Raw genomic sequence first — 16,155 nt, 5'->3', positions numbered from 1 at the left:
CCCTTCCCTGCTGCCCACACTGCTTTGGATGCAGCCCAGGACACGTTTGGCTTTCTGGGCTGTGAGTGCCCATGGCTGGGTCATGCCCAGCCTCTCATCCACCAGCACCCCCAATCCTTCTCATAGGGCTGCTCTTGATCCATTCACAGCCTGAGTTGATTATGCGGGTTGCCCCAACCCAGGTGCAGCACCTTGTTCTTGGTCTTGTTAAACTCATGGGATTCCCATGGGCTCACTTCTCAAACTTGTCCAGGTCCCTCTGGTTGGCACCCCAACGTACAGGTGTGTCAACAGCACCACTCAAACCACTTAAAGTGGGTTGGCTGCAAACCTGCCAATGGTTCTCCATCACTGAGGAAGACATTACACAATTCTTGTCCCAAGGCAGATCCCTAAGGGACACCATCTATTACCAATCTTCATGAGAAGATTGAGCTGTTGACTACTACCCTCTGTGTAAGACTGTTCAACCAATTCCTCATCCACTAAACAGCCCACCAATCAAATCCTTCTCTAGAAAATTTAGAGAGCTATTGGGTAGCTTTTAATAGGAAAGGTCAGTACAGGGAGGCTGAGAGAGCAGTGGTTCCCAGAGTCCTCCTTCCTGATTTTGTTAAAGGTGGGTCCAATATTTCTTCTCTTCCAGTCACCTGGAACTTCACCTGACTGCCAGGACTTTTCAAATACCATGGAGAATGGCTTGGAAACTATGTCAGCTAATTCGTTTGGGACTCTGGAATGCATCCATCATGGTATAACTCCAGCCAGCAGCCAAGCCCCAGCAGCCACTCACTCACCCCTCCACTACTGGAACTGGAGAGAGAATCAGAAGGGTAAAAAGTAGAAAAGTCACAGGTTGAGATATAAACAGTTTAATAGGGACACTAAAGTCCATGCACACAAGCAAATCAAAGCAAGGAGTTAATTCACTGCTTCCCATGAGCATGCAAGGAGAGCAGGGCCCCATCACACCTGACAGTGGCCTGGGCAGACAAACATCATCACTTCAAAAGTCCCACCTTTCCTCCTTCTTCCTCCCACTTTATGTACTGAGCATGGTGTCACATGGTCTGGAATATCCCTTTGGTCAGTTGGGGTCACCTGTCCCAGCTCTGTTTCCTCCCAGCCTCCTATGCACCCCCAAACTCCCCACCACCATCGCAGGCAGGACAAAAAGCAGAGACGGCCTTGGCTCTCTGTAAGTCCTGCTCAACAATAACACAAATATCTCTGTATTATCAACCCTGTGTTCAGCACAAACTCAAAACACAGCCCCATACCAGCTACTGCAAAGAAAATTAACTCTATCCCAGACAAAACCAGCACAGCATCTCATCAGGTCCCATAGACATGCCCATGTTCAGGTTCTTCAGGTGATCACAAACCTGATCTATTACAGTAGAGAGCACTTTTTTTCCTTCAGTCCTCATCCTGCTGCCCATCCATTCAAGAGCTGGAAAGAGAAGTTGTCATTGAAAACTGAGGTAAAAATGTAGTTGAGTACCTAATTTTTCTGTACTGCACTAGAAAGAAACATACTTCACCTCAAAGGAGTATTTTTTTTTTTTTCTAGTTATGAGCAGGATAGAAAATTCAACCATTTGCATTGTTGCTTAGTTGTGTTAAGTGGCACTTGCTGATCTCTTGGTTTCTAGCTTAGAAAGACAATTTTAACAATTGTGGCATGCTTTCCTGGAACTGGGTGATTGTTTTCCCTTTCTGTCCCCTCCTGCTGGAAGCATACAATCTTGTCTTGAAATCACTCACAAAGGGACAAATTGAAGACATTTAGTTCCACCTTTGTCCTGACATTTTCTGTGTTTTTCTGTCCACTAACAGCTTTCTGTTCCAAAGTAGATGTTCCCTCTTCCATCTCAGTAAGCCTGTCGCTTAAATTTGAAGGGCCATTTTTACTCCTGTTAGATATTCTGACATGTACTTCAGCTCTTATAGCAATTTTCCTCTCCACTAATGCCACTAATATTTACATTTCTGTGTCCTTTTTCTATCTCTGAAGGACTGTTGATGAGTACAGCTTCAGGTAATTGCTTTTCCCAGGCATCATAATTTGTTTTTCAACAACAAAAAAATTCCAATTTTTTGAAAGACTATTCAAATGTACTAGGGGAGGTGAAAGAAGGTTGGGAGCAGGAATTGTGACTTCCATGATATTAGTTACCAACATACTCATAACTTCATAACTTACACTTTACAACATTATAGTTACGTGGGACAGGCTTGCTGGAGGTTAATCACTTCCTTTCATCCAGAATCTAGCTGATGGATAAAAAAGACATTATTCATTCCAGCGTGAGGACATAAAAGCTGTGTATCTGAATAATAGCAGATGGAAAGAAACAGCAAATATTCACTCTGGAAAATATGAGTTGAGAATGCTACTGTCATTTCTCATACTACTAAATCCTGCACATTGGCAAATGTAGATGTTAACTTGTGCTGGTTGGAAGGTTTCAATTTTTAAATCTTTCAGTCAAGAAAGGTATTTCTAACAAAGTCCAAAACATTCCTGTTTCAGCCTACTCTGCAACAGGTGAAGAGGTTCAGTGTGAATTTTACTGGACAATTTTCTGGAGGACAAGTTGAAACAGTGATCGTGGTCCATTACAAACTTTTAATCTCACACCCAGACCATTGCCACTGACTTAAAAACTCTCCCCAGTGTGTACTTCTACTCCCATTTACTCATCCTTCAAATGAAACAGTAAATACTATAACTTGACACCCCATTCATGAAGAGTCCTGTAAGGCAGGAGTTGTTCCCACTTACAAAATTATATTCTTGGACTTACTCTCTGCAAGGCAAGTCAGAAATCTACAACACAGAGGTGTTCTGTTGATGTATTGTAGGGAGGGTAAATAAAACCCATCCTTTTCATGATCTGAGAAGCATTATGAGTGTTTTCTAAATTGGCTTCTCTGAGCTTTCCAAGTTTGTAGTATGAGGAAAATGAATCATGTTAATGGGCAAATTTAAAGAAACCATGATTTCACAATTTTAGTTCAGAGTGTCCTTTTCTGTTACCTTAGTTTTCTTGGAAGCTTTCTGGTATCATTCTTTTTTATCTCCCACTATCTCTGCCCCGGGTGAAAGCATTTAGTCTGTATCACTGGCAAACTGCCTGAAGATGCTGCTGCCTTTCCACATTCCTACCTAGTTGAGGTCCTTTTCAGAATAGTCATTTAGCTCGTGGTGCTTACTTCAAATTACCATCACCGACGTGCATCGAATCACAAGGACAGAACGTCACCATCACAGTCGGCGGGCCATGGATACCAAGGGAACCCCAACATCTGTGTTCATTCTTGGAGAGGGAATAACATCAGGAGAGGCTTTATTCCTAAGGGCCACCTTCAGGATGAAATCAAGCCGCCACAGAGCATCTCCCGAAGCCTTGCTCTCCACTGGTGCCTAACTCGGGAGAAGACTCGGGGCAGGACTGCTGTCTGCCCGGGACAGGATTTACTTCGCAAGCCCCGTCCTCACCGAAGAAGAGGCTTTAGGTGCGGAAGCCCGTGTGGAGAATGCACATGCCGGCTTCCCGAGGAAGGACGCCCGTCGAGGGTCCGCTCCCCGTCGCCCGAGAGGGAAAGGCTGCCCGGGCTGGCGGCAGCGGCCGGCCAAGTGGCGGTGGCCATCAGGTAGGGGCGACCCCGCCGAGCCCCGGCGTCGGCCCCGCAGCATCCCGCGCCGGGCGGAGAGCGTACTCACGGCAGTGCGGGGCTCCGGTGGGGCCGGGTGAGGACGAGGAGGAGGAGGCGGAGACCGGGAAGGTGAACCCCCGCGGCAGCTGTCTCCCTGGCCGCTGCTGCTGGAAGCCTCCCGATCCCTCTACCCCCGGCCTCTGGCAGGGTTCGAGCCCCCTGCACCCGCCGCCAGCGTGGGAGGGCGCGGCGGGGCCACAGGCAGGGGAGCCGCTCCGACCGGCTCCGGGGAGCGAGGGAGCGAGCGAGGGAGGGAGGGAGCGAGGGAGGAGGCAGGAGGCAGGACAGCTCCCAGCCCCGGCCCGCCCTCCATCTGCCGCTCCGCCGAGGGGAAGCCGAGCGGTGCCGGCTGTCGGGGTCCTCCGTGCCTCACTGCCGGGGAAACTCCGGAGGCTCGCCGGGGAGCGTCTGTCCCCTGCCCCGACGGGCGCTCCGGTGGAGGGAAGTGTCCCCGTGCGCACCAGCTGGATGGCGAGGACCCTCAGACCCGACGACATCAACCCTCGGACGGGGCTGGTGGTGGCTCTGGTCAGCGTCTTTCTGGTGTTCGGCTTCATGTTCACCGTGTCTGGCATCAAGGGAGAGACCCTGGGAGACATCCCGCTGCTGGCCATCGGGCCGGCCATCTGCCTGCCGGGCATCGCCGCCATTGCCCTCACCAGAAAGACCGACGGCTGCACCAAATGTCCCGAGAACATGCGTCCGTGCTGTAAGGAAACCAAGGACCGGGATGTCATGGAGCTGCTAAGGACCCCCTCGGACTTGGAATCTGGCAAGGGAAGTTGTGACGAGTTGGCCAGGAAAGCTTACCGCAAGGACAGGAGAGAGCTGAGGGGAGAGGACACCGTGTTCATCTGCACCACCAGCACCACCGCCGCGGCCACGGGAGAGTGCAAGAGTCTCACCGAAAAGGTGGAGCAGGAGGAGATGCTGAAATACCTGGAGAGCTGTTACCCAGAGATGCCAGAGAACGTGTTCGTGGGAGATGGCTCCACATACAGTGCCTTGGAGAAGAAGAGCTCTTCTCCCAACAGGGACAGCACTCCTTGCCCTGACATTGAAGACAACATTTTTGTGGCCCCTAAAGATAGTATCATTGTCTGCGCGTACAAGGATAACAGCCCTTACGACAGGTACTGTTGTTACATAAACCCCACTGGAGTCAACTCAGACCAGGAGACCATTGTGTGAAAGATGCATACTTTATATATATATGTATGTATACAAAACCTGCAACTTCAACTTCTTGATAGGGGATAATATAGCTGTCTGCATGGGACAATCCTGATACTATTTCAATTTAAAGTGGTATGTGACTGATACTCAAACCTTTTGTGCCTGAAGTACGCTTTCTGTAAGTAAACAATCATGTTTGAAGGTTAAAGAATTCAATTTTTCATTTTTGGAAGAAAAGAAATTGCATTTTAATTTTATTTTCTCCCTTTCCCTCCCTTCTGTTTTCCTGCTGCCTTTTGTACTCAAGCCTGTAGGCACACTGGCAGGAGGGCAGCAGTGGCTGTCTGCTGAAATCAAGAGCTGAATGAAACTCTGGCGCTGTCTTGTAGGAAAGACTGTGGTGCTCTATAGCTGAATAAGTTTTTGAAATACTGTCACTTCATTTTGGAGGGGATTGAGAGATGTCAGCATGAACTCCAATAGCTGGCTGATGTCAGGGAGTGAAGAAGTCATTTGTCTCCCTTTGTCCTGGCTGGATTTTATTTTCCTTTGTGTCAAGGAATAGATGTCCTGACCCCTTGGGCTCTTCTGAAAGTCTCCTAGGAACCATATAGGCTCAGGAGAGTTTTCAGAGATCATTAACAGCATGAACATAGGCATGTTAGTTTAATTTTCCACTGGTCTTGAGTTCACTGGAGTGTTTCAAATACTTTTGGATTTTACAGGCATTCTTGACAAAGAGAATGCAACATGAACATGACACAGTTCTTGCAGAGACTAGGAGCAGATATCAGTGAACTCAGGTCTTTAAAATATATTTCAGTACCTCAAAAATTGCTTCAGGAATAGACTTCTGTGAGTTATGTTCAGAGTGGGATCTGACTCTTCTGAAAATGCCATTTTCTTGTGCCTTTTCTAAAATGCCAGATATTTCTGTATGGGGGATGCATGGTGGCAGTCCACTTAGGGGTCTCAAAGCCATGCTTTGCTGGGAGAAGGGAACAGACGACCTGACTGACAGGTGTTTTTTTCACAGCTTATGGATACATAGGAAGAAAACTTAAAGTGAGTAATGAAGATTAACCATTCAAATTCAGAGCCTGCAGTTTAAATACTGAAATACAAATCCTGGCTATTCTTTCCAACACTAAGTTGCATGTTCCATGCTGTGCATAAACATCTTACCTGACCTCTACAGTGTAGGTAACAGAGATGTAGTATGACACAATCTGCATGCTGAGCAGCTACTCTTAAGTGTTCTGGTCTTAGGGTAATGGTTGCTAAAGCACAGAGTAATTTGCTAGCATCTCACAAACCCCCAGTTCCTATAAGTAAACTCCCAGAACACCAAAAAGTTCCTGTGTGATGGAATCCTTAATAGCTGTTCCTACTTAGCTGGCTTTGTCAACCATAAGTTGTACTAGAGGAATGTATTGAGTTACTAGAGTAGAAGATAAGAAAAACAGCCTTTCATTTGTAGCAACCTGAGATGTTGCATAGAAAACTAAAAGAAATTTTGCACTCAGATGAGACTTTCCATGCCCATGGAATTGTTTGGCAAGTGAATGTAAATTTTGCACATATACTTATGTGTGTATTTGTTTGTTTGTTGAGGAACTTATGTCAAATCATAACAGACAACCAGACTCTGAAGATGTTTCCAGAAAAAGGAAACAATTTTCTGGCCAGCTTGGTGTCTTTTAGACCAAATAAGATGTTAACCCTTTGGCCAGGCTTTGGCGTGGCATCTGGATACCGTTAGGATAAATTCAAAAAACACTAGCTGGTTGAAGTCATGCAAAACTCCGAATAGGTGGTTACAGGCAGCTCTGCTCCTCAGGCATGCAACAACAGTATTGTGGTAATAAATGAACACCTGCACTCTGTGCAGCACAGGTTTTATCCAATGAGCAAAGGAATTCCACAAAAACAGATCCTCTCCCTGACATGTTCAACTTCCACATAAAAGCACTCAGTTGTTAGCAGTCTGCCTCATGCTTCGGCTTAGTCACTGCAGGACCTTATTCTGTAATGTACAGAGCAAGTCTTGAATGGCACCAGGAAGTCTTATTTCATGACCTCTGAAGCCAACAGCTAAAATACTGCTGATGAACATGATGACAAATGGGGTCTTTTGCTTTCTGCCTCTAAGCAGAGCAGGTGAGGGTCTCGCTGTGTGCCCAGGGGTGCTCAGCATCCCTGGAGATCAGACCCACCATGAGAAAACAGGCTTCTAGGTCCTGCCTGCTGCCTTTGACAGCAGCTGTGAATAATCGCTTGCCTTGCATAAGTGAGCAAGCCACCAGCCTGCTGAGAACCTAGATTTGTACAGTTCTGCAAATATATATAGAAAGCAGTGAATTTTTTTCCATTTTGTCTAGGATTAGATGTTCTCTGTCAAAAGTTACATGGGCTTTTTCAAGACAACACAGCAAACTTTAGTGACAAATGGAATAGTAAATATATAATTTGATATACAGACATGCAGATTTGAGTCATGTGCTTTGTTCCATTCTTAGTGTAAAAACAAGACAATGCTTGATTTAACCAAAGTTTAATGAGAGTGAAAACTCCCACAATGTAGAAAGAGGTGTAAAAAACCATGTGTTTAAAATTTGATATTTATAGGCAATGTCATCCCTCCATTCATTCAGCTAAGATTTCACAATAAAATACAACTTTAAGCAATATTTCTAGGCTAATATACCATAGTCCTCTGAATTTGTTTATTGAATGTGTGAGAATTTGAAATTAGAGAAATAAATTAGTACTGACTCTGAAACCTTTATTTTTTTTTCCTGCTAGTTTAATAGAGAATGAAATGGAAATTGATTAATTTGGACATTTTAAAAATATGGATTTTTAAATTTGAAAATGAAAGGGATGTAGATTTTTTTGGTTTTTTGGGGGAGTTAGGTGTTAATGTTTGTTTTTTGTTTGTCTTTGTTGTTTTGGGGGTTTTGTAGTTCTGATGGTTTGGGGTTTTTTAATAAAGTGACCTTTTTATAGTTTTGCCAGTAGAAATCTAATGCATATTTGATCACAGACTTCATGACAGCATTTTCAAATATTGTAGGCCGATAGCATGCCCAGATCAGAGAGCACCTGACCTTTGATTTTCATTGAGCTCATGTGGACACTAGAACTTGTGGTACCAGTGCTGATCTTAGAACAAGCAGGAATAATCACTCTGCTTTTCAGAGACAGCTGTTAGTCTGAATTTGGCTTCTGGATACCACAGCTTGGGTGTGCCTCCAAGCTGTGACCAGAGGTGAGAGCTTCTTTCTGTTCTTGCTGCTTTAAAAAACCTCCGGGTCAAAGTTCCACTTTTCTCCTCAATGCTCTCTTCCAAACAATACATGAAGATGTAGGGGAGCTTAGTTTGGGGGATAAATATCTTTGGGGATAAATGTCTTGTGAACCACATATTGCTTGGTCCTAAAGTATGGGTGGCAGGGTGTATAAAGCATTTAATGGAAAACACTGATTTTGACATTTAGAAAAGTTTCCTAAGATACATAAACTTTATTTTTGGAATAGCATTTATCATAGTGCTACAGTGTAGTTTATCTTCTTTTAAGAGAATGTGATATGCAGATCAACAAAAGGGCAATTTTGTGTTGCTTTGTTTAAATTTCTGTTGTCACAAGTAGCATTTTTACAGTCATACAAGCTGATCACTGCAAAATCTTTAATAGACAATCTGAAGTTTTACTCAGTGTGCACTTTGTCCTCCTGAGTGCAAAACAATAGCTGGTCCTTTTGGCCTGGAACTGAATAAGCAAGAGGTCAGTGTGCTCAGAGTATGTGTCCCTCTGTCTGGAACTGTATTCTTGATCTGCATTCTGCAGAAATACTCATACCCTTGCAGAGGCAGTTCCTCCCCCTCTGATCCAAACACTTTGCAGTCCTAGCTCCATTAACTATTTTTTAATGTTGTAATTACCAGAGCAGCAGCTACTGTGACCCCCTGTCACCATTTCTGCTGCTACATACCAGACTTCACGGAGTGAGCTCCTGCGTTTGGGCAGGGTGGTAGAATTTGACATTAGATCATCCATCTAATCTAAGCTGTTACATTGAGACATTCAATTATATTGTCAGTTCTTGCAGCACAAGCTTGGGATTTTGCCATGGATTAGAAGTGGAATGTCAAGCCACCAAGCACTGCCAACCTGATTTTCATGTGTGTGTAGGGATTAACCTATTTACTTGCAGAGCACAATCAGCACACAGGACCTTGACTCTCAGCATGTTGCCAGTAAAGCCATGGCATAGGAAACTTTTGATTCCTGAAAGGTTCTGTTTGTGCTTCTAATATAAATTTTATTAAAGCTTGTAGAGGCGTTTCCTAATATGTAGGCTAGAGGTGTTCTCTTGACACATGGCATAGGGCATCAGCTGCAAAGCAGCTCATGCTGAGCCCGTTTCCACCCTGCAGCCAGTCTGAACATGCAATCCCTACAAGGAGAACTGTCAGTGGGATTGTTACTTCTCTGGTGGTATGGGCTCTTTTATGTCTGGAAACCAGAGAGAGAGAGTGGACTGAGAAGTCACTTTTCATGCACACTGGCAAACTTTCACAGGTAAGCATTACCTTTAATTTAGCAGTCCTATCAGTGCTAGAATCGCATACCCTCTATGTCTTTAGCAGACATGGAGATTCAGCTTTCATTAGTTTTTAAATATTTGTGTATTTTTTTGTTTAGAACAGTTGCATAGATTAGCCTTGTGTCAGACACAGAGAAGTGTTTATGCTTGATGTTTTTACTTACAAACTACGCCCTGGAAGGGTGTGTGTATATATGCTATACATCTGTCTGCAAGGAAGGTAATACAATGCACAACCACAGTGAACATAATGATTTGAGATATTCTCAGAGGTGTTTTTCCAACACCTTACCCAGCTTTTCTCCCTCAAGTCTATTCCTGCTATTTAAAATTACTTCTGTTCTTTAGGAAAAACAAACAAACAAACAAAAAACAAACAACAAACAAACAATCAAAAAACTTCTTCTAAGAACAACTCTGTTGTGGCTCTTTAAGAACACACAGTTCTTCCAACAGAGTTAAGATATTCCATGTCTGTGTTTCACCATGGCCCCTGTGAAATCCTGGCAATTGAAATCTGATTTTTTTCCAGTGCTTTGCATTCAGCATTTCCCCAGACAATTCGTAAAAGTCCAGAACCTTTAGTCAATTCTTTAGTCATTTCTAGCATATTTTTTCAACCTAAAGTTGAAACTCCTTAGTGAGTAAAAAAGAATTAAACACTTTGAAAATCTGGCTCTGTACTCTCACTTGTTCTAGCGAGAGTAGAACAGAAGAGGTCTTCATAAAAGTAAAAGAGACCAAAAAGGCATCATACACAACATTTCTTTACTTTGTCAGGTTGTGTTGAATTTTGGTCACAAAAGCTGTATATTTAGTGCACTGTTTCATGTGTGTATTATATCTTTGGTAACTTACCCAGATGGCTCCTCAGGTAGGGACAGAGTGTCTTTCTGCCTGAAGGCATGATACAAGAACTACTGGGAAAAAATTATCATGTAGTGGGGATCTAATTTTAGATCTCATCAAAACACTTATTTTCACACCACCGTATTTTAGTATGAAATGCAGTAATAATCAGCAATTGTGCACAATCATGAACGTAAGAATGCTCCTACATTAGCTTCATATTTGGCACTCACTGGTAGGAAGTACTTATTTTGTTGCTGTTGAAATCCAAGGCAAATTGCACAAAGGTGTAACACTAAACATTTCATGTGGAGCTTCAAGGTCAAACTTAGTGCTGTATGAAAGCTTTTGAACCCAGTCTTTGGAATTTAGTTCCAAAAAGAATTGCAAATGTGTTTAAGACAGAGTGCAGTGGAAAGATGGTGTACAAATAAGAAGGTGGAATAGGTTGTTTCACTGTGTGAACCAGAGGACTGTGATTACTATGCTGTGGGACATTAAATAACATCATGTAGACTCATGGGTGTTCTTTGGAAGGTTTAAATCATTAGGGTTCCCACACAAACAAATTCTAAACACCCACTCCGTCACATTTCAAACTGTGGTTGTTTTATATCTCTACATCCAAAAGTGCATTTAAATTTAAACCAAAATTTACATTAAGAGGAAAGGCAATTTTCCCATATTTTATTTGGAGAGAACATTTTATTGCAAAATATTTTATCTTTGAATTCCAATTTAGAATGTTAAAAAAGGTACAGTGCAATTTTTTATCCTGAAGTAGGGAAGAATTGGGAGAGGAATTAAGAGGACAAAGTGCTCATTAGCTGAAAAGCAGATGGTACTCAGCTGGAGTTTTATCAGAACAATTTTGCTTAGCCTTGTCTTTTTACAGGTTTGAAAGGGCAGCCCCAGAAAGACACTTATAAAAAAACCCAAAGATTTCTACTTTTGAGGTCAATTCAGATGGAAGGGGTATTAGTAATTTTTAGGGGTCTGAGTAGGTGGGAGAGATGTTCTACGAGCTGGGGAAATCTCATATTTATCAGACATTAGCCTTAAAGAGACACTGCATCCTTTGACTGCAGAGTCGGGATCAACACTCATTTTATGCCCCTGCACTGTTTGCAAAGGACACATGATTTCACTTCACTTTTATTTAAACAAAGTAATTTATTTCATGTGACTAATTAACTGTGCAAGGAAACAGATAACTTTTCTGTTTAAGAAAGAAAGAAAGAAAGAAAGAAAGAAAGAAAGAAAGAAAGAAAGAAAGAAAGAAAGGAAGGAAAGAAAGAAAGAATTGGAGACCACACACACACACACCAAAAACAAGCTACCTAAAATATGTTTGCTACCTAACCTAGGGGATACAGAATAACTTTTTGGTGGCAAAACACCATCTTTTCCAGTCCCCATGGTTTGAATAAAATCTAGGATGTTTTACACTTGGAAATACATTAATGAATTTTTGGCTTTACTTGTTGTGATTTTTTTAAAATATTGTGATCATTCAGTCTGTTCCTCAATATTCAAGTTGAAACAATATAGTGAAGTTTTATCAAACTAATAAAAGACTTTCATAGGTCAGTTTTTTGTGTTGCGTGATTTTTTTTAATGTTCCTGCCTGCATTCTCACTGCCAGGTAGATGGAGCTGCAATAAACAATAATCAGAATCCACAATCTTTCAATAAAATCACCACATTGTGAATAGAGTCTTAGTAACCTCTGTATTATCATGCATGACTGTGGAAAATGAATGGCAGCTGTGTGAAGTGATCTATAAAGTACATATCATTTTCACTTCTTCAGCTCTATTATTGCAATTGCATTCCCATTTTCTGACATGGATAAAACCATCAAGAAAAGGAAGAACACATCACATACATCTAGTATATAGTGCCATTTTAGAAAAGAATGCTTGCTAGATTAGCTGACTAGCTCCAGTTCTGGTATGTGAATCTCTGTGGATTTAAAGCATCTCATAGATGAGCACTGTGCTGCCCCTCATACTTCAGCTTTACCTGCTGGTAAATGCTTACCTGCATCTGAAATAATGGCCGTTGTCATTGACTACATCTGTCAAAATGCCTGAGATTAATTTTAAAATACTTGTCAGTTGACTGAGAACACTTCTGATTGTGTCTGTAACGTTCACGACTGCACTTCTATCTTCCAAAGTCAGTCATATCATCAGTCATCAGACAAACTCACATTAATAAGGACTATTGCTTGAAGTTGCAGGAAAGATATGACAGATTCAGCAGTCCACAGAAAATAGTTTTCATTCTGGAGATGCTCTGTTTGAGGAGAGGATCAGGAAATAACAATAAAACTGAGACAGGCTGACCCAGGCACTCTTCAGGCTGTACCTCTTTTATAGAAAACTAGCAGGCCCTAAGCCTCCTGAAGTCAGCAAGTCTCTGCTGTCTTCTGCAGAACTTGAATACTACCCAAGGACTTGTCAGTGGTTGAAGCTGTCAATCCAGTAAGTTTTCTGTTGGTCACTCTTCACTCATTTCTATTTAAAAGATTTTAAACTCGTAAGACACTTTAAAAAAATCTTTTAATTCTACAGTAAAACAAAGTACAGACAACAGTAAAATAAAGCAAAAGAGTTAAAACTGAAATACTACGGACAAAGCATATGCTTTCACATTCACATTTGATAAGAATATGCACCTTTTTAATAAAAATGTAAACAAATGCAAACACATTAAGATAATAATGTAAACTAATAAATCATCAAGCATTGTAATAGAGCAGAGTTGCACTATTTTTAGATGGCATTTGGATAAAGGAAATGGTTATATTTGAGGATATCTCTGGGCTACTGATAACTGAAAGGTTTATTCTGCTGAGATTAAAAAAACAGTCATTGAAATACACCTTCTCATATGAAATTTTAAAAAAGAGAAAGGAATTATTAAGCTTAGAAAAAAATGTGAAACTAATTAAAAACTTTTATTTTAAAAAATTTGGCTGGACTTTATGTTGGGAATCTCATGTGCCAAAGTCAGCTACATCTGTGTCCCTTGCTGGGTTTCTTATTTCATTCCGGTTGCAGATACAGTTTCACAGACTTCTGAGACATAGTTTCACTCAGAATCCTACACATCTTTCCTGTGTAGTCCAAAAACATCTCCCATAATTTGGAAGTATTTAAAATTCTACCTCTGTTAGGCATCCCTGAAAAATCTATCATTACGGCTGCATTTACTTCTCACAGAAGCTGAAGAAAGACTGTAGTGTGACCCTCCAATCACTGTCACACAGCACATACTTGGAATTAAAAGTTGTAGCAATGCCAGTTACATAGGAACTTGAACGAGTAGTCAGTTGCTTGGTTAAACTACACAAATTTATACCAGAAAAAAAGGCAACTACATGCATGTTTTTGTACTTGTACCTAGGATCAAGGACAGACTGAAGGATAAGGAAGCAGAATAAGCAGAAGTGCTGCCATGTCACTCAAAGTCCTTCATTTTCATCTCCTCCCAATTAGCTTTATCCAGTCTAGTTCACATTATGGTGGAGATGCTTTTACTTTTGACATCCTTTGTCTCTCAGTTTCACTTATTCTGTTAGATTGTTTGTTACTCAGTTGAACTGGAACAGGCTAAACTCTTCCAAATAGATTATCTCTGAAAGGTAAGTCTTTAAAGAACGCCAACACCAGCAATGCTCACAGAATCATGCTCATTTAGAGATTACTCCACTTGTAGTGATGGTTCTCTCTTTACAGGAAATGCTGGCTCAGGAATGAACTTTCCTAAACTGTGTCCTAAATTGCACAGTGACTCACTCAGAGGGCTGTCTGATTTCACTGACAGACAGCTTTACAGAATACTAGGTTCACTGCCACTTTAGTAAAAACAACAACATCAGCTAATTTTAAGAGCTGTTTGTCAAAGAAATCCCAGAGCAGCCAAAGACAAGAGCACCTCAGTACTGAACTTTATCCTGTTTAGCAACAGCATACAATACATCTTGTATTTCTCTCCCAAGATTTTCGGGTCTCTGCAACAAAATGGCTGGTGTCACTAGGAATTGGCTGTATGGAAACACCAGACTTTCTTCTTAATTCTTCTTTCGATGCTCCAGACAATGGAGATTAAATGGAAGTAGGAGTACAAATTCTTGTTTCAGTTTGTATCCACTATAATTTCTCTGCTTCATCCTCCTCTTTTGATGGAAGTTACTTCTTCACACAATACACACACTTTTTTCCCTTTCATAACCTCAAACCAACCACATCCACAGGGTTTATGATACCACTAAACAGCAACACTACACTATCTCCTTTCCTGTGGGAGCACCTCAAAGGCTGGAATGTCCAACCAGCTGATTTTGAAGTCAAGGTGGCAACTGGCTGGGGATTTCCCATCAAAACCAAATCAAGAAGTAACACTGGGAGCAACCTTCTGCTCTGGTAGCTGGTGGGCCATTTCTATGTATTATTCCTTAAGACGAGTTTTTGCTTTTTTTGTATTTTCAGTGCCACTGCTGGGAGAACCACCTGTAAATGAAGCCTGAGCTACTACATTCACAAGGCCAAAGGGATGTGTTATCTCTTTTCTAATTTTTTAATTCAGCAGGACGACCTAACAGAAAGCAGAAGGGATACTGAACTTAATGAGTGGCTAGGAAGCAGGATTTCAGAGAGGATCACTGGCAAGGACACCTGGTATCGGACTATATGAAACTCTGTTGGCATCTTGAGGAGTCACAGAAATGCTGGTGACTGCCTTCTGGGTGACATAGGCTTTCTTACCTTCAAGCCAGTATGTGACCATGTCTCCTTTCCCCTACGAATGAATATTAGTCATGGGGTTATATCACTATCTGTCATTTATGAAGTCATTTTCTTACTACAACTCAAAACAAGTCTCTAAAGAAGAAATATGTGCCACTTTACACAGAGGAGAAATGAGGCATAAAACCTTTCCTTAAAAGATAATAGCAGTAGTATCAATTAAAAAAATTCTTTGAAGGCCCATCCAAAACTGGGTCCACAAGTATGTTAACTCTCTTGTGGAACTCACATGATGGTTTGTGATGTCTCTGAAGGACCTTTTTTGATTTCAAGCAGCTGTGACAGTGAATGTGCCATGAAGGACTTCCAAGCTTGACTAGGTCCTTCATGTCTGACTTACGAGGCTTGTCCCATGAACAAGTCCATGGAATTGGTTCTGGCTTAAAATCTGAACCTGCTGTCTTTGGGTAAGGGAATTAGTCTAACCAAAGCACTGTGAGATATAGAGGACTAGAGGATATAGGGGACTGCATGGGTTAAAATTGCGGGACTCCAGAGTACTTTCACACTCTCCTCTCTGAAAAGCTGAGTATAAATGTTGCATACACACCTTGACTTGTAAATTCCCACGGCATACTAACACATACTCTCCAATCTGCTCCAACAGCTGGTGTGCACTTGAACTGCACTGTATTTTAAGAGCTGGAAAGAAAGATAAATATCAAAGAAACAATTAGCAAACAATTAGCAAACAATTTATGTATCTAAGACATATCCATCTCCCAAAGTGTGTCAAAAAATTCAAGACTCAGTAATGAACTCCCCATTGGTTTTTTTTTCAAGTCTTTGCTTTCATTCCTTGTTGTATTCAAAATGTTTGCACACAAGCTCCAGTATCCTGGCTTTTTGTGAGAACATCGCAGGACAAATATGGAGCTGTCAAAAAACACTACTTTTCACTTTCTGCATCTAATAGTATTTTTATATTCTTCACAGTTGTCTGTGAAGAATATAAAAAGTAAGAAGTTGTCTGTGCTAC

At 41.7% G+C, this 16,155-nt stretch overlaps 2 protein-coding genes across 2 annotated transcripts in view; one reads left to right on the top strand and one right to left on the bottom strand.

Moving 5' to 3' along the window:
* The first annotated feature begins 4,191 nt into the window (after positions 1-4,191).
* On the top strand, positions 4,192-4,914 carry TMEM215 (transmembrane protein 215). Its single transcript, XM_066182393.1, has one exon. The coding sequence runs from the start codon at positions 4,192-4,194 to the stop codon at positions 4,912-4,914; it is 723 nt and encodes a 240-aa protein (XP_066038490.1).
* Positions 4,915-15,018: 10,104 nt separating this feature from the next.
* Positions 15,019-16,155, bottom strand: part of LOC136289044 (atrial natriuretic peptide receptor 1-like) — a 36,325-nt gene continuing 35,188 nt past the window's right edge. Inside the window, exons 22-23 of the mRNA XM_066182511.1 lie at positions 15,727-15,818; positions 15,019-15,168 (exon numbers count right to left, since the gene is read on the bottom strand). Of these exons, the coding sequence (XP_066038608.1) occupies positions 15,019-15,168; positions 15,727-15,818 (242 nt within the window). The remainder of the gene's footprint in view (positions 15,169-15,726; positions 15,819-16,155) is intronic.

The sequence above is a fragment of the Chamaea fasciata genome, unplaced genomic scaffold (genome assembly GCF_029207755.1).
Source record: "Chamaea fasciata isolate MVZ Bird 193981 ecotype frontalis unplaced genomic scaffold, bChaFas1.0.hap1 SCAF_4, whole genome shotgun sequence".
Taxonomy (NCBI): Eukaryota; Metazoa; Chordata; class Aves; order Passeriformes; family Sylviidae; genus Chamaea; species Chamaea fasciata.
Note: the sequence above shows the minus strand (reverse complement) of the source record. Positions and strands in the feature narration are given on the sequence as shown.